We start from the raw sequence: 23,929 nt of genomic DNA on the forward strand, positions 1-23,929 counted from the left end.
GAATCCTTATTCAATAAATGGTGCTGGGAAAACTGGATAGCCACATGCAGAAGACTGAAACAGGACCCACACCTTTTACCTCTCACAAAAATCAACTCATGCTGGGTAACAGACTTGAACACTAGGTGTGAAACTATTAGAATCCTAGAGGAAATGTTGGAAATACTCTTCTATACATTCGCCTAGGCAAACAATTTATGAAGAAGACCCCAAAGGCAATCACAGCAGCAACAAAAATAAATAAATGGGACCTGGTCAAATTAAAAAGCTTTTGCACAGCCAAAGAAACTGTCAAGAGAGCAAACAGACAACCCACAGAATGGGAGAAAATTTTTGCAAGCTACACATCTGATAAAGGACTGATAACTAGAATTTATTTAGAACTCAGGAAAATCAGCAAGAAAAAATCAAACAACCCTATCAAAAAGTGGGCAAAGGACATGAACAGAAATTTTTCAAAAGACGACAGAATAAAGGTCAACAAACATATGAAAAAATGCTCAACATCTCTAATCATCAGGGAAATGCAAATCAAAACTGCAATGAGATATCACTTATCTCCAGTAAGAATGGTCTTTATCAAAAAGTCCCCAAACAATAAATGTTAGCATGGATGCAGAGAGATAGGAACATTCCTACACTACTGGTGGGACTGCAAACTGGTTTGGCCTCTGTGGAAAACAATATGGAGATATCTTAAAGCGATACAAGTAGATCTACCATTTGATCCAGCAATTCCACTACTGGGCATCTACCCAAAAGATCAAATGACACTCTATAAATGGGATACCTGCACTCGAATGTTTATAGCAGCACAATTCATAATCACAAAGGTGTGGAAACAACCCAGGTGCCCATCAATACATGAGTGGATTAATAAAATGTGATATATGTATACCATGGAGTACTATTCAGCTTTAAGAAACAATGGTGATATAGCACCTCTTGTATTTTCCTGGATAGAGCTGAAACCCATTCTACTAAGTGATATATCTCAAGAATGGAAAAACAAGCACCACATGTACTCCCCAGCAAATTGGTATTAACAGATCAACACTTAAGTGGACATACAGGAATAATATTTATCGGATGTCAGGTGGTGGGAGGGGGGCAGGGGGCATGGGCAATATACATAACCTTAATATTTGTACCCCCATAATATGCTGAAATAAAAAAATTAAAAATAAAACAGTAAAACTCTATATTAATAGAAATATTTCACTAACAAAATAAATGGGGAAAAGTAGATGAGATATTTATGCCGTAATCACTAATGGAAGAAAGAGAAATGAGTTACAGTCTACTAAATATCCACAGATATGTCCAGAAAAAGTGTGACTTATATATTACTATTATTTCTGCAAGCACTTTATATGACTATATTTGGACTTCCAAATTAATATGTTGACACGTTTTACATGGTGACAGAAGCCTGTAAGCTTCTTCCTAACTTACTGATAAAATACCCTTGAAAACATACAAAAACGCAAATGATAAGCTTGGAACCCAATGATGAAAGGAGGTTTTAGAAAATCCTGGTGAAATTTCCACAGAATGCATCATCAGTTAAGATAGAGAAGTACGTTACATAACCATGTGTCACATGCTCTCAATCCTCTGAAATAGAAGAGAAGACTTCCCTTCACTCAGGAAATCAGTACTGAAGACAAAAGTAAGGAGCCCAAAAGAAAGACAAAATGAAAAAGTCAATAAGAGAAGATAATACATATGGAAGATAAAGGGCAAAGAGTCAGCTAAGTATGTTAAACCATCCTTGCATCCTTGGGATAAAGCCCACTTGGTCATGGTGGATTATTTTTTGATATGCTATTAAATTCAGTTTGATAGTATTTTATTGAAGATTTTTGCATCTATATTCATAAGGGTATTAATCTATATTTTTCTTTGTTTGCTGTGTCCTTTCCTGGACTTGGTATCAAGGTGATACTGGCTTCATAGAGTGAGTTGGGGAGATTCCCTCCTTCTCAGTGTTATGGAATAATTTCTGCAGTATGGGTACCAGCTCTTCTTTGTAGGTCCGTAAAAATTTGGCTGTGAATCCATCTGGCCAGGGTTTTTTTTGTTGTTGTTGGAAGATTTTTTATTACTCCTTTGATCTCACTTTCATTATTGGTCTGTTCAGTTCTATTTCTTCCTGATTGAGTCTTGGGAGGTTGTGTGTTTCTGGGAATTTGTCCATTTCCTCTTCATTTACTATTAATAGTTTGTGTGCATAGAGATTTTCATAGTATTTATAGATGATATTTTGTATTTCTGTGGTATCAGTTGTAATACTCCTTTTTCATTTCTGATTGACATTATTTGGGTCCTTTCTCTTCTATTCCTGTACCAATTTGGTTTATCTTTTCAAAGAACCAATCTTTTGTTTCATTGATCCTTTGTGTTGGTTTTGTTTTGTTTTCCATTTCATTTAGTTTTCTTCTGACCATAGTTATTTCTTTTTTTCTTCTGGCTTCGGGTTTGGTTTGCTCTTCCTTTTCTAGTTCCTTGACATGTGTCATTAGATTGTCAATTTTGTGATATTTTTGTCTTTTTGATGTAGGAATTAATGAGATATCACCTTACCCCTGTTAGAATGGCTTTTATTAAAAAGTCCAAAAGCAATAGATGCTGGTATAGATGTAGAGAGAAAGGAATGCCTATAACACTGTTGATGGGACTGCAAATTAGTACCACCTCTATGAGAAACAGTAAGGAGATTCCTCAAAGAACTAAAAGTCAACCTACCTTTAATCCAGCAATCCCACTACTGGATGTGTACCCAAAGGAAAATAAATCATTTTATCAGAAAGACACCTGCACTCAAATGTTTATTGCGGCACAATTCACAATTGCAAAGATCTGGAATCAACCCAAGTGCCCATTGATTCATGTGTGAATTAACAAAATGTGGTATATGTACACCTAGGGTACTACTGAGCCATAAAAAGGATAAATTAATGCCTTTTGCAACAATTTGGATGAAACTGGAGACCATTATTCTAAGTGAAGTATCTCAAGAATGGAAAAAAAACCCACATATACTCTCTATTAAATTGGAACTAGCTGATGCGCACACATGTGCACAGAGGGAAGTAAAACTCACTGGAAATCAATCAAGGGGGAGGAAAAAACCTGCTGAACAGGTATACTGAACACTACTCAGGTGATGGGCACACTCATAGCCATGACTCAAGCATTACAAAAGCAACCCCTGTAACAAAAATATTTGTATCCCCTTACTATAATTTTTCTTTTGAGACAGAGTCTCACTCTGTTTCCCGGACTAGAGTGCTGTGGCGTCAGCTAGCTCACAGCAACCTCAAACTCCTGGGCTCAAGCAATCCTACTGCCTCAGCCTCCCGAGTAGCTGGGACTACAGACATGTGCCATCATGCCCGGCTAATTTTTTCCAAAAATTTTAATTGGCCAATTAATTTCTTTCTATTTTTTTAGTAGAGACAGGGTCTCGCTCTTGCTCAGGCTGGTTTTGAACTCCTAATCTTGAGCCATCCACCCGCCTTTGCCTCCCAGAGTGCTAGGATTACAGTGAGCCACCGCACCCGGCCAATATAATATTTTTGAAATAAAAAAAATTTTAAAAGAGCCAGCTAAGAAGTATAAATGTTCCAATAAAAGAAAAAATAATGGAACAAAAATAATAATCAAATAGAAGAAAACATCTCAGTTGAAAAAATACCTGAGCCTATGTGTTCTTAGAGTCCTAGAAAATAATAAAATGCAGTGTCAAAATAAATATATATACATGCTGGCAACATTTTATAATTTCAAAGATAAAGAAAAGGAAACACTATAAACATTTGGAGAAAATATCTGGCCTCACATTTCTCTCCAACCCTAGACACAACAGAAAACAGCAGAACAATCAAAGTCTACCGAATGCTGAGGTAAAACAGCTAAACAGCTGTGACCTAGGAATTCTATATTCAAACAAGTAATGATTCATTTGTGAGAGTGACAGAAAGACTTTCTCTAATAAGCACCAAAAAATATACTACTGAAACAATCCTTTTGTTAAATTTTAAAAGACAAGACTCCCAAGCTCTTTGTTTAAATAAGAAATCTGCAGAGTAATTTTATGTTACTTCAAGCATGCAAAATAAAAAGGAAAATCAATGATCTCTTTCAGATGTCACAGGGTTCAGGAGTGTATACCTTTTAGAAAAAAAGTGATGCTTACATTAAAATTATTACCAATAACACATTATTAAGTAAAACAGCCAAAGTTACTAACCTTACAGAAATTAAGGGTACTGTCAAAGTATTTAGCAACAATCTCGGAAAACCAGGTATCTTATAAAAATCCTTATCTAGAATTACTATAAGAAAGAATAATTTCTAACTTTCTCTGCAAGTGCTGGGAAAGACGAAACAAACATTTCCTTCTTATTTTGAAGTATCTTCTTTCACTCATAATTAGAAGGCCAAGACTAGCACTGGGATTTCATCAGCTAACACTGGCAGAAGAAGAGGCAGGCCCGGGAACCTCCAAGCATATAATATGAAAAGGAAGAGACAAAATATCATTATATGAATCGAAATATGGAACATATAATGCTTTGCATCTATACTTTCCCAAGAAGACTAGTAAGAGATTTACTCCAACTCTCTAAAGAATGACAGTGTGAACTGTCAATTCAGATTGCTTCATTATCATCCTGGCTTTCAGGGTTATACATATACATATATACTCTGAGTATAAATTCTGAATATAAAATCTAATAAATTTGCTTATTAAATTACTCTCCAGCACCCCATGCTATTTGACTATAAATTCCTGTGGTATTTTTGCATGGTCAAACTTGAGCTCCATTGATAAGAGCATGTTATCATGGCACAGTTGAAAATCCTGGGCCATTCAACTAACCTACCTAAAAGCAAGAACGGAATAGAGACTGTTGTAGATAGTATTAGTTATTTATTGCTGAGTAACAATATTGCCACAAATTTCACAGCTAAAATAACACACATTTATTATCTTACAATTTGTGTCCAAATGTCTAGGGGAGAGGGTCACTACGGATCCAAAAATATTTATTGTTTTGAGCATATGAACAGGTGTCAACAAACGAGCTCTTTTTTTTTTTTTTTTTTTTTTTTTTTTGAGACAGTGTCTCACTCTGTTGCCCTGGCTAGAGTGCTGTGGCGTCAGCCTAGCTCACAGCAACCTCAAACTCCTGGGCTCAAGCAATCCTTCTGCCTCAGCCTCCCAAGAAGCTGGGACTACAGGCATGCACCACCATGCCCGGCTAATTTTTTTCCTATATATTTTTAGCTGTCCAAGTAATTTCTTTCTATTTTTGGTAGAGACGGGGTCTTGCTCTTGCTCAGGCTGGTCTCGAACTCCTGAGTTCAAATGATCCACCCGTCTCAGCCTCCCAGAATGCTAGGATTACAGGCGTGAGCCAACGCGCCCGGCCAACAATTGAGCTCTTATTATTTTCAGTGCGCTGTATCATACCCTGGAGAAACTTAAGATGAATAAACCATAGTTCATGCTCTCAGAGAGCTGACACTCTAGCAGAAGAGAAAAGGGGATATATTTACAATGTAGAATACAATAAAATTTATAAGAGAAACATTTTTTTAGTTCTTAGAGCATAGAGGATGGGAAAGTTATGAAATACTGGAGTTATAAGTAGGCAATCATTTCCAAGGAGTGGATTGCGGAATGGTCACAAGGAACGGGAAAGGACAAAGGACAAATGTGTGAGCAAGCAGGCCCAGAATAGCATACCCCACATCTGAACCTTTCACTGTCTCGAAGAAAGGCTGTGAAAACACCAAATATTGAAGAGAACGTGAAGCAACCTGTATTCTCATACATTGCTGATGGGAGAATACAATGATGCAATCATTTTGAAAAACTGGAAGTTTTACATTTCAAAAAACTGAAATATACATCAACCCTATAACCCACAAGTTCTACTCCTAGGTATTTATCAAAGGACAATGAAATCACATATCAAGAAAAAGCTGTACAAGAAGCTTCATGGCAGCTTTATGTATTAATATAATGGCTCAAAACTGGAAACAACCCTGTCATCCATCAACAGGAGAATGGATAAATAAAATGTGATATATTTATACAATGGAATGCTAGCCAACAATAAAAAGGAAGCAAGTATTTACATGTATACACACACACACAAGCAACAAGAATGAATCTCAAAAATACTGTGCTAAGTGAAAGAAAAGAGTTCACTTAAGAGCTGAGCATTTCATTGCATGTAAGTTATATCTTATATCTATCAGGTTCCAATTAGGAGACAGAACCACACAGTAATTTGAACATTTTGAAAGGAGAAGTTTAATATAAAAATTATTAACTATAATAGAGGATTACGTACTAATGGGAAAAGAGAACTTTAAAGGATAAATAAATGGAAGACATATGCAGTAACCAATACCTCTAGTGCTCGGGCACAGAGCCTACAGATGAAACAAATACAGAAGAGATCCCCAGGGCTAAGATCCAGACTATCAATGGAGAGGACATACCAGTGTCTCGTGGATGGTGGAGAAGTTCATGGAGATGCCATGTTGGTGGAACTCGCTGAGAAGCCGCCCTCTGGGATGCTGGAGGAAGCCCCAGCAAGAAGATATTGCACTTTAGAACTCACTGCAAAGCCTCCCGCAGAGGTGGTGAGCTGGGAAGCTACCCCTTTGGGTGCTGGGTGGAGTTGCCCACAGAGAGATGCCATTCCAAAGAGTTACAGAACTCACTTGGAAACTGCCCAGAGGGGTGGCACAATGAGAAGCAGTTCTCTAGGGTGCTGGGAATGCTGTCCATGAGGAAGTAAGCACCAGACAATTGTCTTGTGTGCTCCTGGATGTCAGGCACTGCAGAAGCAATCAGACAGAGCACACTAGGAACCAGGAGAAAAGCCCTTTCCCTCTCCAGCATCTCTCCAGTGCTGTGCAGTGACAAAACTTAATATTGTGCCAGCTGGTGAAGGGGAAAATGCTCCAGTATCACAAGGGTGGCAATGAAGGGTGGATCTAAACCTGAGAGGCAAGAAATAGATAACTGATATATGCCTCAGTAAAATGAAGAAGAAAAGGAGGGAAAGGAGAGGAGGAGAAGGAGGTGAAGGAGGTCTGTGGAATAGAAGGCATTACGGGGGCTAAGAGACTTAAATGGAATAGCTATAACTGATTAAACCAGAGAAATAAATAACAGCTGTTAGACATTGCTCAGGATACACAAGGCACTGTTATTTTATTTGGTACAATATTTCTAGAAGTTATTTATTATTCTTATTGGTTGTTTTTTATTTCAAATATTAAGGGGGTACAAATGTTTTAGGTTAGTTACATGGATCATTTTTGTAATGCTTGTTAGTCCCAGCTATAGGTGTGCCCATCACCCAAATAGTGTTCATAAAAGCAATTAGGTTGGTTTTTTCCCCTCCTCTCTTTTCACCTCCCCACTGGTTGATTTCCACTGAGTTTTACTTCCCTCTGTGCATATGTGTGTGCATATGCTCATTGATTAGTTCCAACTTAACAGTGAGTACATAGTGGTGTTTGTTTTTCCATTCTTGAGATACTTCACTTAGAAGAATGGTCTTCAGTTCCAAGCAGATTGTTGCAAAAGGTATTAATTCATCTTTTCTATTGATGAATAGAAATTCATGGTATAGATATATCACATTGTATTAATCCACTCATGAATTGATGGTCACTTGGGTAGATTCCAGATCTTTGCAATTGTGAATTGTGCTGCAATCAACATTCAAGTGTAGGTGTCTTTTTGATGAAAAGTAGTCTTTCCCTTTGGGTAAATACTCAATAGTGGGACTGCTGGATCAAATGGTAGGTCTACATTTACTTCTTTGAGGAATCTTCATACTGTTTTCCATAGAGGTTATACTAATTTGTAGTCCCACCAACAGTGTATAAGTGTTCCTTTCTCTCTGCATCCACACCAGCATCTATTGTTCTTTTATTTTTTAATAATGGTCATTTTGATAGGGGCAAACTACTCATTGTAGTTTTTATTTGCATTTCCCTGATGATTAGTGATGTTGAGCATTTTTCATATGTTAGCCATTTGTCTTCTTTTGAAAAACTTATGTTCATGTCTTTTGCCCACTTTTTAATGGAATTCTTTGTTTTTTTCTTGTTGAGTTGTTTGAGTTCTTAGTAGATTCTAAATATTAGTCATTTGTTGGATGAATAATTTGTAAATATTTTCTCCCATTCCGTAAGTTATCTATATATTCTGTTGATTATTTCCTTTGCAGTGCAGAAGCTTTTTAATTTAATTAAGTCACATTTATTTATTTTTTTTGTGGCTATATTTGTCTTTGGGGTCTTAGTCATAAATTCTTTGTCTAGGCTGATGTCTAGAAGAGTTTTTTCTACATTTTCTTTTAGATTTTTATTAAGCCTTTTATCCATCTTGAATTAATTTTTGTATATAGCAAGGGGTAGGAGTCCTGTTTCATTCTTCTGCATATGGCTATCTAATTTCCCCAGTACCATATATTGAATAGGGCATACTTTCCCTAGTGTATGTTGTCTGCTTTGCCAAAGATCAATTGGTCATAATGACATGGTTTTATTTCTGGGTCCTCTATTCTTTTCTATTGGTCTATATCTCTGTTTTTATACCAGTATCATACTGTTCTGGTTATTACAACCTTGTAATATAATTTAAAGTCAGGTAATGTGATGCCTCCAGATTTGTTCTCTCCAACAATTTCCCTTTGGTTGAGGTCTGTTGCTGTGGATCTATTGTGATCTTTTGGGGGTGTTGAGATAGCTTGTTATTTCATGTCGCCAGAATTCTTTTGCTGGTTTCTTCTCATGTGAAACATCTTCTCTCAGCTCAGGGCTGATAGGTTTGCAGTGCACCTGTTCTTCTTTGCAGGGAACTCTCCTACTTAGTGAGAAAGAGGGAAAATCCTTAGATAGCACCTGTATGTCCTACTCCAGAGGATTGATCTGGCAGGACAGAAACCAATGCACTGACAGCCTGTAATACAGCTGCTGTCCTATGTCATCCCATTCCCATGTGGTTGTCACAGTGCATGCCAGTGCTGGGGAATATTCATTCATTCCAGGCCACTGTTGGAATATCTTGCTGGGGACTAGGCAAGTCCCTCTCCATAGAGGCAGGTGGCGTAACCTTGGCTGGCAGCTGGGCAGGTCACAGTAGCTTGACAGGCACCTGTGTGGGTTGCAGAACCTTGGCCAGCACCCAGATGTTACTACATTTTTATAATATTAGTGCAGAACTGGAAAAAGCAATTTGCCCATTCACCCAAGACTAACATCAGGCATGAATTGAATTAATTGCCTCTCTAGACAGTAAAAGAAAATAAGCTTATTTTTTTAAGTCTACTTTAAAGCAGCTTTCCAGACAAACACATATTGCCTTTGGTCCAAGAACAAGAGCCAGAAACTCAGCCTAAGAGTCCCTGAATGTTGTAATTTTGATGTTTGATATACTTCTACACATGCAAGCCATGTTCCATACCTTCCTGATAAGGCAAATAGTGAATAACATCAATTATATCACTATTTTTTCTCTTGTAAAGTTAACTCATATTAATAATGGTTATTCTGATTAGAGTTACAATTCTTATTATCTTATATCATTCAATACCTATTCTGAGTGCCAGAGGTGGGCAGGAGGGTTGTATTGTGTAATCATCAATTACCCATCAGTACATGGTGATCAGAATTGAAAATGGTTTTGGTAGACAAATCTATCTTTAGGCCCAGGTAACTGGATATTTCCAAGTAGTAGGTAGCAGAACTTTTGAAATAACCATTATTTTAAGAATTATTTCACCATTTTTAAAAGGACTATAGCACTTTTCCCCATCATTTTAAGATGATTTGTTTCATCAGCTCAGAGCCTAAAATGGTTTTGGCAGAAAGATCTATGTGGAGGCCCAGCTAACTAGATATTTCCAGGAAGTTGGTACTAGAGCCTTTAAAATAACCATTATTTTAAGAATTATTTCACCATCGTTTCACCATTATTTTAAGAATGGTAGCACTTTTCACCATTATTTTAAGAATCTTTTGGTGTGGATTACACCTCCATTTGGGTAACACCTTTTACCTTGCCCTCTGGAGCCTGCAACATCAATTCACTAATAGGTGTAGAAACATTGAGACATATTGGGGAAAGCTCCTAATGAAGATAATCAGTCCATTGCAAATCCATTAGTAGAGGCAGGGAGAGTCTAATAGTCTCAGGTAGGAGAAGGGCTGCTCCCATTGACAAAGGAAATGCAGCATAACTTAGAGGTTGAAGATCCCCAGCTTCATCAGTATTTATCCATATTCCCTTACCCCAATTTTCATGGTCCCACTCCTTCCCCATCCATGTTCTAACATTAATGCAAAAGACCTTGAGAGATTAGAGACTCAATTTATCCTGTCATTCAGCCCCTTCTGAGCTTAGACTTTGGGTTTTATTTTCAGAAATCTCAGTCCTACAGCTTAGGAGATATATGTGTTTTTAGAGCAGTTATAGAAGTATTCTGGGAATTTGAAGCCCTGAGCTCATTATTTTTTTCTACTTCTACTCCAGTCCATGGAGAAGCAACTATCCAATTCCATTACACTATGTGTACTCATTAAAATGTTCTATGTCAGGAAATGCTGACTTGCCTAAGGACTGATCTTCTATAGGCATTTCATTACACTTGTCTACAGGTGGTGATTTATGTAAGTGCTTTGCCTCTGTATGCTATGAACTACTAGCATTGTCTTTACCACTGGAAACAAGATTGCTATGCCTCTAAATCTAATCAAGACAGAGAACCAACTTCAGAGGATCCAGAACCAATTCATAGAACCCAGAACCAATTCAGAGAGCCCTTCCATAAGGTTATATTCCTCTGGAACCACTCCCCATACTAAATTCCATGTCAGTTAAGTTTTGGTCAAGATTTATTAGAGAACTTTGATCTTAAACAATTGCAGGAGGTAAACAGTCTATATAAGGCTGCTGTTTCTACATCTGGTGCCCAGCTGGAAGTTAGCAAAGCAGGTAATCTGAGAGAAAAAACACATAAAGAGCAAGAACTAACAGAAACCCAAAAGAATGAGCTGGGCACCAAAGGATGAACTGGTGTCCCCATCTGTCTCTCACCAGCTCCAGGTCCCCAACTTGGATCATACACATGACCTTGAGGAAAAGCTGGTGCCCTTCACCACACACACACACACACACACACACACACACACACACACACACACACACAGAGCTTGGTATTCAGAGAGCTTAGGGAAGATTCTGGCAGGAGCAAAAGGAGCTGCAAGTTGCCCCGCACCAAGGTGAGCCAGCAGAGCAGCCAGCAACAAACATTGGGAAATGCAACAGTGCCTAAGCAGACACCAACCTTTTGGATGTAAACATGGCCACTGCTTTACTTCTGCTTTTCACATCTCACCGAAATGTTGTATGTGGCCAGCCCTAATCCGAAACCATAGAGAGAAGGGAATTTGGGGAGATATAGCTTACTAAATTGACACAATACCAAATCGCTACACCACCTCTCTGACATTGCACTCCACTCCAGTCACACCAGCATCTTTCTGTTCTTATTATAGAATGCATAACAACTCATTTCCACCTCACAAAGTCTTTGCACTTGCTGCTCCTTCTGCCTAAAATGTACTTTCCCCAGATACTTGCATACCTAGCTGCTTATCATCATCTACTTCTCCACTTTCATATCACCTCATTCCCCTATATAAAATATTTCTTGTTCCTGGTTGCTCTCTGTAGTAAACATTTTTAATTGCTTTGCCAGCATCAATTTCTTCCTTTTTCCCTTACTTATAGGAGATGGATCTCTTTCCAGGTATCCTTTCTCATGCAGCCCCTCTCTCCCTGTTCTGGGAATCTGGGAATTGGCCTTGACTGGCTTAAATAAATCAGAAGATTTTCTTCCCAGCTTCAGTCACTGCTACAAGCATGAATATGAGACCTAAGCTAATGATTCCAGTACCGTTTACTAGCATGTTATGATGGACACCATGCTGAATATAAACAAAGAGGCATGAGCTCTAACTGCTGGCAGATATCCTCCGACCCTAAAAATACCCAGCCCTGAGATGAAGCCATCACTGTGGCCTGAAACACAGAAAAGTGAGACCAACTGGGTCAATGTTGACACTGTTAATTTCCTGGATCAACCAATCCAAAAAACCTTCCATACTTCTGTATTTTCCAGCTACATAAACCAAAAGGCTGCTTTATTATCTTCAAAGCAAATGTCACTATCTGGATGTATCTTGATTACTTGTTTACTTTTTGTCTTTTTTTTAACACCTGCACCCCCCACTAGAATGTAAACTCAATGAAAGTAGAGACTTTTATTCCAAACTCCTAGAGCAATGCCCAGCACACATAAGAACTCAAGAATACCTAAGGAATTAGTGAGTAAAATGGATCTAGATGGGGTCTTCTCTTTCCACAGAATGTAAAAGGCAGAAGAGGTATTAATACTGCCATCAAACATTGACATGTTTTAATTCAGTAGGACCACCAACCCCAAATTTGCTTTCTTTTGTTCTGCTTTCATCATTTTCTTTAGAGATGAACTCTACATGGAATAGTTGTGAATATAACATGATTGCTAATGGCTAGCATGCCTGGCACTGTAAAGTATCATGAGTGTTCAAGTGAAAATTTACAACTGATGATTGAAATTACTGTGTAAGGAAACAGCTAACCTTCTAAAGTTTCTCAATTCCCTAAGCAGCAGGTGCTGATTTTCCACTTAAGCCTCCCAGAAACACAAACATTTTTCCATTAAAGGGTCTTTAAAGACCCTCTAAGAATTTCATCAGCTGGCGACAAGTGTTACAGTTTTGAAGAGGAAAGCAACAACAAGAGAGACTACAGCTAATCCTTAGGAAGATAAAGAAATAAACCTGCTTATTCACCCTAAGGATTTATTTTCTAATTTTCCTTCTGCTTTTCATCACTTGGTTTTTATGCAGCTTAGAAAAGTGCACAGCACAAAGGGGTCATAGTTTCCAAGCCACATGCTTTGTCAAGCCCTCTTCAGTGTGCCAGGAGATACAGGGCAACTGGAAGAAGAAACCCCAAAACCCTAGTGGTCTCCAACTGTGTGGCTCTGCGTTAGTACTTCCACACAGGAAATCGCTTTTAGTCTGAGTTTTTCTCTTCCATTTTGTGGTGCTCTCAACACTGAGATTTTTATAGAGTCCCTAAGCAGTACGTGGCACTTGATAAACATTAACAATTATAATCACACTTACCTGAAGGTTCAGCCCAAGAAGAATGCAGATTTTTTAGGTACCTTCATTCCAGTTAATCTCTTTTTGAAGCCATATACCTATATGGTTTCCTCTTGAGGATTCAATTTCCCAAAATCCTAAATACAATATAATAGGAAGGAGAGGTTAAGATAGAATTGGGGTTACTTGAAACGATCAATCTTCCAGTTGCAGACAAGGCTACACTCAAACCATTCCACACATGTGCATCTCAACACTATTTCCAAAGGCCCCTAAGAATGGTCTGGTTTTAATATCTTATCTCCCTAATCAGAAAACTTCTTAAATATCTTATAATTCTGTCTGGAATGGTAGTTTTTAGAATTAAATTAGATAAAGTGCATAGAAAGTGCCTAACTTAGGGCCTGTGCCTAAATGTCCCTTTAAAAAGAAAAGTGTCCTTGTCTTTGTTCTGCAGTTGGCCATTTTCTCTTCTTTTTTCCTTATAAAGAAGTTGAACTATCATTTGTGCTTAAAAATATTTTCCTAAGTGACAATTATGGACTGAATATTTGTGTTCCCTAAAATTCATATTCTGAAGCCCTAACTCTTAGTGTGGCTATATTTGGAGAGGGGGCCTGTAGGAATGTAAATTAAGTTAGGTCAAAATTATTAGCGTCCTTATAAGAGAAGACACCAGAGAGTTCTCTTTACCCACCCACGATGTGAAAATATAGTGAGAAGGCTGCTATCTGCAGGCCAGAAAGAGAGTTCTCCCCAGAAACTGCCCCTGCCAGATCTTGATCAAGGACTTCTAGCTTCTGAAACTGTGATACATTTCTGTTGTTTAAGCCACCCAGTCTGTGGTATTTTGTTAGAGCAGTCTGTCTTAGTGTGTTCTCTATTGCTATAACTGAATACTGACTTACTGGTTTATTTTAAAAATAGAGGTTTATTTAGCTCAAAGTCCTGAAGGTGACGAAGTCCAAGGTCAAGGGGCCAGCATGTGGTGAGGGCTTTCCTGCTGCATCATAACACGGCAAGAGTGTAAGAACATGCCAGCTCAGGTCTTTCTTCTCCTTCTTATAAAGCCACCAGTCCCATCATGGGACCCCACTCCGATTAATTTATCTAATGCATTTTACCTCCCAAAGGTCCCACTTTTAAATACCTTCAACATATGAATTTGGAGATCAGGTTTCCAACACACGGAATCTGGGGAACACATTCAAACAATAGCACAGCCCAAGTAGACTAATCCAGCAACCATCACCAGTTTTATTTTCTTGTTTAGAATTTGCAATCCATATAAGCTGAGATAATATACTTGAAAGTACCTTGAAAAAAGAACAAGTGTAAAAATTGAAGCTGTTATTCATACTACTTGAAAACCTGAGCTTGTTATCTTCTAAAAGTGGCTTCCTTTTCCTAATAAAGCACTGTATTTTAAGATTTATACCTTAAAAAATGTTTTCATTACTAAATGGTGATTGTGGTTTCTTTTAGGCAAACCTTAGTTCCACTTCCTGTGTGATTTTTGCCTTCATCCTGGCATTGCAGAAAATCATTTGTGTAACCTAAAATTATTCCTCCGGCCAGGCGTGGTGGCTTGCGCCTATAATCCTAGCACTCTGGGAGGCCGAGGAGGGTGGATTGCTCCAGGTCAGGAGTTCGAAACCAGCCTGAGCAAGAGCGAGACTCTGTCTCTACTATAAATAGAAAGAAATTAATTGGCCAACTAATATATAGAGAAAAAATTAGCCGGGCCTGGTGGCGCATGCCTGTAGTCCCAGCTACTCGGGAGGCTGAGGCAGTAGGATTGCTTGAGCCCAGGAGTTTGAGGTTGCTGTGAGCTAGGCTGACATCATGGCACTCACTCTAGCCTGGACAACAAAGCGAGACTCTGTCTCAAAATAAATAAATGAATAAAATAAAATAAAATAAAATTATTCTTCCAATATGAACACTTGTATTGAGATCCACTCTTCCCTCAATAGCTGAATGACTTAGGATTGCCTGAATAAAGTCTTATAATAAAGGTTTTAAAACTCAGAACACATGCTTCACCAACTTTACACAAGTTGAAGACATACTAGATAGACTTGACAGAGATTATATTATTCAACAATGCCCTGAGTACAGCCTATGATTTTATTTGAGAAATATTTTCAGAATTCAAGATAACAGGTACTTCATAAGAACTGTGGTGAGGAAAAAATCAAATAATGTGTGTGAGATAGATTAGACTTCATTCTGCCATGAAGTTACTGACATTGTGGAAATACTAAATGCAATGATAGGCTTCACCACAATAGTAGTAGTGGTGATATGTTACCATTCCTATTAAGAATAATAATAATAATAACGATTAACACTTATTGAGCACTTACTATGTACTGAGCACTGTGCTAAATGTGTCAAGGTATTAACACATTTAACCTCACAATTCTTTGGGTGGGTAATACTAATTATCCCAGTTTTAGAGGCAAGGAAACTGATGCAGAGACAAGTGAAGCAACTCACTGAGTAAGGGCTATAGTCCTAGAAAAGACAGTAATATGCCATGAGAACAGGTACTTGGGTGCAGGGGAAGCCAGGGAGCTGCTGCTCTCGGATGAGCCTGCAGCAGACATAACTGGCATGGGCATCACATCCCCTCTGTCACCGCTGCATGCAGGCAGCAGTGTGGGTTCTGTGCCAGCACCCTGCTTCAAACCCAGGCGTCTCATCTTTCCACATTCCGCCCCAGGGCCTTCTCCCAGGCTGCCTGAGGTCACTAGGTCCTCTTCCTAGGAGGAATGAGAAGTTAACACTCCCAGGGGACAATCCTCAATCAATGGAGGGTGGAACTTCTGCATAAATGCCTCCATCTTTCAGGGGCTCAGTTCTGGATTAATTTATCTAATCCAAATTACCTCTCAAAGGTCCCACTTTTAAATACCTTCAACATATGAATTTGGAGATTAGCTTTCCAACACTCAAAATTTGGGGGACACATTCAAACCATAGCACAGCCCAAGTAGACTAATCCAGCAACAGTCACCAGTTTTATTTTCTTGTTTAGGATTTGCAATCCATATAAGCTGAAATAATATATTTGAAAGTACCTTGAAAAAAGAACAAGTGTAAGCCCTCTCTCTGTACATCTCAGGGGTCCCAGCAGAATCAAGCCTCGTGGTGCACCACAGAGACAGGTTATCCAGCATCATTTGCTGTTCCCCCTTCCCTGCCTCACTCTGCCCATTCCTTCACTCCTGCTTGTGAATCACCTGCCAAATAAACTACCTCTCGCCCTGGTGCTTCTCTCAGGCTCTGCTTTGGAGGAACCTACACTACAAGACATTTGACCCTTTTAACTAAATAAATGGTGTAGGATGCCTAAACATATAGGCTTAACCCACTCACATTTATCAAAATTAAGTAGCATGCTCATTATATGGTTCTGATCATTTTTAACAACTTTTTAAAAAAAAATCTTAGGAACCAGCAGAAGATATGGGAACAGATAGATTGTGAGGCTTTTTCAAACGCCTATTTTTAGCACTTGCTGAAATGTTTCACACTAAAGAGAAAATCCTTTCACTCAACAAGGTGCCGATTAGATCTTTAGGCAACTGTTCCTATAGCAACACTTTACTCTGCAATACTCTATTATTTTTCAAGCTCACCTGCTCAACTAGAGAGTAGAGTTCATTACACACAGCCATCCTTTCCAATTCTGCCATTCAGTGACATGCTTCCCATTTTATTTCCCTTATTTCCACTGTTTCCCCTTCTTTCTCTTAACTTTTATTTCAAAAATGAATTTAATTATTTCACTTTTGAAACATTTCACTAGACATTTCACTAAAGCTACTTTGTATTCTGTATGTTGGTATAAAATGTTTAACAATATAAGAATCACAATGAAAATGGCAATTTCTTAGCCACCAAATATTCAGGACCTTCTACAAATGTGCTCCAACCTATCTGTACTGGCAGAAAGGGGTAAAAATGGAAAAAGTCACAGGAGTGGAAAGCCCTCCTGCCAGGACAATCCATTCATTTATTCATTTACTCAGTAAATATTTAGTGAGCACCAAGTATATTCCAGAGACTGTGCTTGGTGCTTATGACACAACATTGAACAAGACAGACATGGTCCCTGCCCTCAAGGAGTTTACGGTCTACAGAGGCCAACAGAACAAGTCACTGACCATAGATGTGATGAGTGTGGTAGTAGAGGAAGCACAGGGAGCTGTGGAAGGGCATGGCAGAGGATACCATCAAAGTCAGGGGACAGGGAAGGCCTTTCAGAGGAAATGACATTTAAGCTGAGATGATATGCAGAGTGCAATTTAGACAAGGGAATGGGGAAGAGAAAGAGATCGCATGCTAGGCAGGGGCAACCGTGTGTTGGAAGACTTGGAGGCAGAGATCATGAAAGAAGTTAGATATCATTAGAGCAAAGAGTGTAAGAATGAGGAGATATGAAGTATCAAAGGCCAGATCATATAGAGCCTTGTAAGCCATATGTATTGATTCAAGTAATTCCAGTGCTGTAATTTCCAAACCCCAAATTTTAGTGTCTCAGCACAATAAAAGTTAATTTTACGTTCACTGATTGGTCCAGTGCAGGTGTTCCTGGCTGGTGGGGACATTCTTCCTTGTATTCCAAGGAATCAGGCTTCCATCACCTTTGTCTTAACTATCCCTGGGACTTCAGAGTCCTGAGCATCAACCCAAATATGGAGTGGGGACAGAATATAGAGCCACACGAGAGGTCTCCTATAGGCCAGGGTAGAAGTGGCACACATTACCTTATTTCACATTTCATAGCCTTGCCTCACAAGGGACCAGGAAATATAGTCCCTGGCTGGGCAGCCTCTTCCAATCAACCTCTCTACATTAGGAAAGGGTATTATAAATTTTTAATGGGTAACTATTTGCCTGGGCCAGACTTTATAAATGAGTGTGGATTTTTTTAAGGTGAATAGAAAATCATTAAATGTCATCATGTGCCACATTTAAAGAAAAAATTTAATAAAATAAAATTTAATTTAAAATTTTTTAAATAAAACCATTAAAAGATCTTAAGTAGGTTCATAGCATTATCAGATTTGTATTTTTAAAAGATTACTCTGTACATTGGATGGATAATAAACTAGAGAGATCTAAGAAGTTATTGAAGTAGTCCAGGGAAGAAATCATTGTGTCATGGACTAGGATGAGGCAATGGAAATAAAAATATTTATAATAGGCAGAATTTTGGGAAACTGTGGTACTTATTGCATCTTTGCTGATGAAGTTAATTATGGTATAAAATTAAATTTTCCTTAAACCTAATGTATGAAACTATAAGAATTCTAGAAGAAAATGTTGGAAAAACTCTTATAGACATCAGCCTAGGCAAAGAATTTATAAAGAAGACTTCAAAGATAATCACAGCAACAACAAAAATAAATAAATGGGATCTGATCAAATTAAAAGCTTCTGCACAGCCAAGGAAGCTATCAAAAGAGCAAACAGACAACCCACAGAATGGGAGAAAATATTCACTTGTTACACATCTTATTAAGGGCTGAAACTAGAATCTATATAGAACTCAGGAAAATCAGCAAGAAAAAAATCAAACAACCCTATCAAAAAGTGGGCAGAGGACATGAACAGAAACTTTTCAAAAGAAGATAGACTAATGGCTAACAAACATATGAAAAAATGCTCAACATCTCTAATCATCAGGGAAATGCAAATCAAAACCACAATGAGATATTACTTATCCCCTGTGAGAATGGCATTTATCAAAAAGTCCCAAAACAATAAATATTGGCATACATGCATAGAGATACAAACACTCAATCACTGCTGGTGGGACTGCAAACTAGTACTACCTCTGTGGAAAGCAATATGGAGATACCTAAAAGAGATACAAGTAGAACTACCATTTGATCCAGCAATCCTATTACTGGGCATCTACCCAAAAGACATTCTATAAAAAATGCATCTGCACTTGAATGTTTATAGCAGCACAATTCACAATTGCAAAGATGTGGAAACAACTCAAGTGTCCATCAATGCATGAGTGGATTAACAAAATGTGGTATATGTATGCTATGCAACTCTACTCAGCCACAAAAAACAATGGTGATCTAGCACCTCTTGTATTATACTTGATAGAGCTGGAACCCATTCTATTAAGTGGAATATCCCAAAAATGGAAAAATAAGCACCACATGTACTCACTATCAAATTGGTATTAATTGATCAACACTTAAGTGCATATAAAGTAATAATATTCATCAGGTGTCAGGCAGATGGAAGAGAGGAGGAGAGGATGGGTATATACATACATAATGGGTGCGGTGTGCACTGTCTGGGGGATAGACATGCTTTAAGCTCTGACTCAGGTAGGGCAAGGGCAATATACATAACCTAAACATTGGTACCCCCATAATATGCTGAAATAAAAAAATTAAAATAAATAAATAAATGAAGTGGTGGCCTGGGCCCTCCCTGCAAAAATAAAATAAAATAAAAATTCCATTGCTGAAACGTCTGTGCCATAAGGATTTGATGTGCTCTGTTAGTAAGTGTTTCAAGATAAAAATTCAAAACAATTCAAAAGTAGTCAGGTAGCAAGTGCTTAATAAGTAATTGTTGAGTTGAATACATCTAACATAAAAACACTCTTAAGATTTATGAGTACCTAAGATATTTGAATAAAATTTAAAGCATTGTATCAGAGGTTGACAGCTAAAATGTTTAGGTATCCCTTAAATCTGATTCTCAGACCTATAATTATATTAAAATGGCTCTTGAGGACAGCAATGGCCACATTAGATTTTATTATATATGAACAACCTTCTGTTGACAACTATCTTACTGAAACTCTTCTCCTTTGCTTTTTCTAGTTACTTTCTCCTGGTTCTTCTTTTGTTTCACAAGTACTTTGCAGCTGTATCACAAACCAACTTCTATTTTGCTTCACAAACTCTTACTGAGCCACTTCTTTTGTATCCATGGTTTCAACACCCTCCTGATAACTCCTAAAGATCACCAATTTCCCACACCCTTCATATCTCCAACCACCTATCAAATGTCCTGCATACATTTTTCTACATACACGTTAACATTACAAAACATACTGTCTTGCTATCCAGTCTGCTCCTCTCCCCACCTTTATTACCTACTGGTTCTTCTTCCTCTTAAGCAAAAGCTAAAGGTGACCTTAACTTCTCCCATTTTAACCCCTAAAAATAAAAGTTCCTATTCCCTGAATTCAATAAAGGAAAAGAGGGTGTATATTGGCCATCAGAATCAGTTTTAAACCCATCCCAATCAGTCAATGACAACTTTACTTCAGAAATCACACACTTCCAAAAGTCCAGCATTCAGGGACAGTTTCTCAAAGTCACCAATCAACAGCCTCACTCCAGTAACCATGCTCCCGAGGCTAACAGGCAATTAATCCCTAAAATTCCTGCCAATGGAAGTTTACAAATTCATAATCTCTGTGCTTCCTCAAAGCAGTTTGCTTTTAGACTACACAGACTCAGGAAGACTATGTAGTACAAGCACATCAACCTCTTCTTCAACAAGCAATAAATTCAGCTTTTGGTTTGAGATATTAAGCGGCAGATTCTTTATGTGACACTGTCGATTAAGTCTCTGAACCCTATTAATGTTACTCACAAACTATTTCTCAGTTCCTTGCTATCACTTCCCGTTGTTGCAACTCCTTGTCACCTCTCCTAGCTGTTCAGGCTATACACCTCCCAATCCCCCTCCCAGTATTCATCTTCCTTAACTGCAGTCAGTTAACGTGGCTCCTCTACTTAAATTCGTTCATTGCTCTCTTCCTATGTATATAAAACAGTCTCCCCCTTTCTAACCTCACCATTTCTTTTTCCTTTTTAATGGCATTTACAGTTACAGCGCTCTCTCTCTCTCAAAACTGCCCTTCTCGCTCTTTCTTTCGTTGCCGATAGCGCGCACGCAAACGTGGTGAACGTTCCTAAAACCCGCCGGACTTTCTGTAAGAAATGTGGCAAGCACCAACCCCACAAAGTGACTCAGTACAAGAAGGGCAAGGATTCTCTGTATGCCCAGGGAAAGCGGCGTTATGATAGGAAGCAGACTGGCTATGGTGGGCAGACTAAGCCGATTTTCCGGAAAAAGGCTAAAACTACAAAGAAAATTGTGCTGAGGCTTGAGTGTGTCGAGCCCAACTGCAGATCTAAGAGAATGCTGGCTATTAAGAGATGCAAGCATTTTGAACTGGGAGGAGATAAGAAGAGAAAGGGCCAAGTGATCCAGTTCTAAGCGTCTTTTGTTTATTATGAAGACAATAAAATCTTGATGTTACGTTAAAAAAAAAAATTGCCCTTCTCTAGCTAGGTAAATTATTTTCATCCTCAAAAATCCATTCATTTTTTTCTCTTGTATGAAATTTTTCAACCCTCTAGACAAACAAGTTGCCCTTCATCTCTTCATCTGTGCTTTAATTCATCTTTATTTCTTTCTTTTTCTTTCTTTCTTTCTTTCTTTTTTTTTTTTTTTGATTTAACCATCATCTCCCCAGCCCCTGGTAACTAACATTCCACTCTTTGCTTCTATGAGTTTGACTTTTCTTCTTTGTTCTATTTCTATTAAAGCACCTATCACATTGGTTTGAAATAATTTGTTTATAAAACTGCTTTCCCTTCCTTCTGCATTTCTTCAGAGTCTAGCCCAGGGGTGGAGAGCCTTTTCACTTTGGAAGGCCACATTAATTTAGCTGTCAAATAAGGCTGCATTCAAGAAACTTCAGTTAGATATACTTTAAAATGTACATTATTTTGTAAAAATCTAACTACTGTTTACTTAATTTCAAAAACTGAAAACTATTTGTGAATTTTAAAGTTAAGTAACCTTTTAATGACTTTTTTGCGTCTGCTTTTTGTTGGAAAGCATTTGAACATTTGGTTGAAGCATGGAGGTCTGCAGTTTTGGCTGATCTGCTAGATGGATGTCGGTCATTTGTGACCTTAAGGGCATCTTGATTTGGGGTAGGTAGGAGAATGTAGATCAGCAGCAATAAGTTGTTGAAAACCAAGAAAGCATTTTTCGGGCATGATGCTGAAGGCGTAGGTATTCTATATGCATTTTTCTGTATTTCAATTTGATCTTTCTTAGCATCAAACAATGACTTTAAAATGTCATCTATTGAGAGCTTAATCAATTCCACCTGTAGTTCCTTAAGTGCCTTGGTGATATCATCTAGGTGAGGATGAAATGCTAGTTTGAATGTGATGTCATGGTTCCCAAAGTCAGTGGACCTTTCACTGTGTTCTACAATTAACAGTTCCATAACAGCTGAATATTCTTCAAATGGTTCGCATATATCCTCTTGCTCATCTATGACCTTTGCTGACTGTGGAAAATGTTCATCTGAAATTTTCCTTTGAAGAAGAAATGTTTTGAAAACAGATAGCTTTTTTGAAAGGCTTTTATTTCTTGCCACATGTCATATATAGACAGTTTTATCTTGCAAAGAAATATTCCAGTCATTTTGATTTGACATGGTATCACACAGAAATCCTGCATTTCTATGGGAATCTTCTTTCAATAATTCACTGTTCTTCATAAAATTTAACTATCTGATCTTACAGAGATAAAATTTTGGCTAACACCCGTCCCTGTGATAACCAATGCACTTTAGAATGATATGGAAATCCACACTGAATATCTCATCATTCAATTTTAGCACTTTACAAAGCTGACAATGCCATGCTGCATTTGGACAAATATTGTTAACAATACTTATAACTTGTTGCAAAGTTCACTTAAACTAGCAGCTTTAGCACAGAGATTTTGCTTGATGCAAGATACAATGAAAAGAAATTAGAGCATTTGGACCTGTTAATAATTTTTTTTATCTTTGCAATAAACCCTTCATGTTTTCTTGTCGTGGAAGGTGCACCATCTGTACATACACTCACTAAGTTTACCAAATTCAATCCAACTTCACGACATTTATCTCAAAAGTCATTGAAGATATCTATTCCTCATGTTCTGTTCACCAGAGTGCCCAAAGTGGGTAATTCTTTGTAGCAAAGAAAATCTTGTGGTATGACCTGAATGAAGTATAAAACCTGTGCCAAATCAGTAGTATCAGTTGATTCATCCAAAGTGATTGAATAATATATATTTTCCTTTTGAGGTATTGCATGAAGTTGTTCTATTAAGCTGAAGGCTAATTCATGCTGCTGATCAGTTATGGTTCTCCTTGAAAGAGGCAGTTGTTTGTACATCATGAGGGTTTAAATATCCTACAACTTCAACAATACATTCTTTCACAATTTCTACATCACTGAATAGCTTCCCTTTTTTCTCAAGTATATGAGCTACTTTATAAATTGATTCAGTGGCATTATATTCAGGTCTTAGTGTCACTTGAAAGAATTGTCTTTACTTTTGCTTTTCATCTTTAATTTCTACAATACAACTTTTCATGCCTCTCCCTCTCATTTAAAATATTCATGGTGTTTATGAGTGTTATAGTGCTGCTGAGCATTGAATTTCTTTAATGTTGATATTGCAGTACCACAAAGCAAGCAAATCATCTTATCTGTAGCAGAAACAAGATAATATTGCAATTCCCAATCCTCATTTAAAAATCCATTTTCTTCCTTCAGTGTTCTCTTGGTCTTCTTTGACATCATGGGCTTTT

General features: G+C 37.9%; 1 protein-coding gene across 1 annotated transcript; it reads left to right on the top strand.

The window, feature by feature from the left end:
* Window positions 1-6,507: 6,507 nt before the first annotated feature.
* Window positions 6,508-21,614, top strand: LOC105862223 (large ribosomal subunit protein eL42-like). The gene is made up of 2 exons (XM_076003570.1): window positions 6,508-6,666; window positions 21,148-21,614. The coding sequence occupies exons 1-2, from the start codon at window positions 6,508-6,510 to the stop codon at window positions 21,538-21,540; spliced, it is 552 nt and encodes a 183-aa protein (XP_075859685.1). The 3' UTR covers window positions 21,541-21,614.
* Window positions 21,615-23,929: the final 2,315 nt, after the last annotated feature.

The sequence above is a fragment of the Microcebus murinus genome, chromosome 5, assembly GCF_040939455.1.
Source record: "Microcebus murinus isolate Inina chromosome 5, M.murinus_Inina_mat1.0, whole genome shotgun sequence".
In the NCBI taxonomy this organism is placed as follows: domain Eukaryota; kingdom Metazoa; phylum Chordata; class Mammalia; order Primates; family Cheirogaleidae; genus Microcebus; species Microcebus murinus.

Excerpts from the sequence above, each read along its gene's own strand:
- LOC105862223 (XM_076003570.1), top strand. The coding sequence starts at position 6,508 with ATGGAGAGGACATACCAGTGTCTCGTGGATGGTGGAGAAGTTCATGGA. Across the intron at positions 6,667-21,147 it reads CAAAGCCTCCCGCAGAGGTG|TTACAGCGCTCTCTCTCTCT; the intron begins GTGAGCTGGGAA and ends TGGCATTTACAG.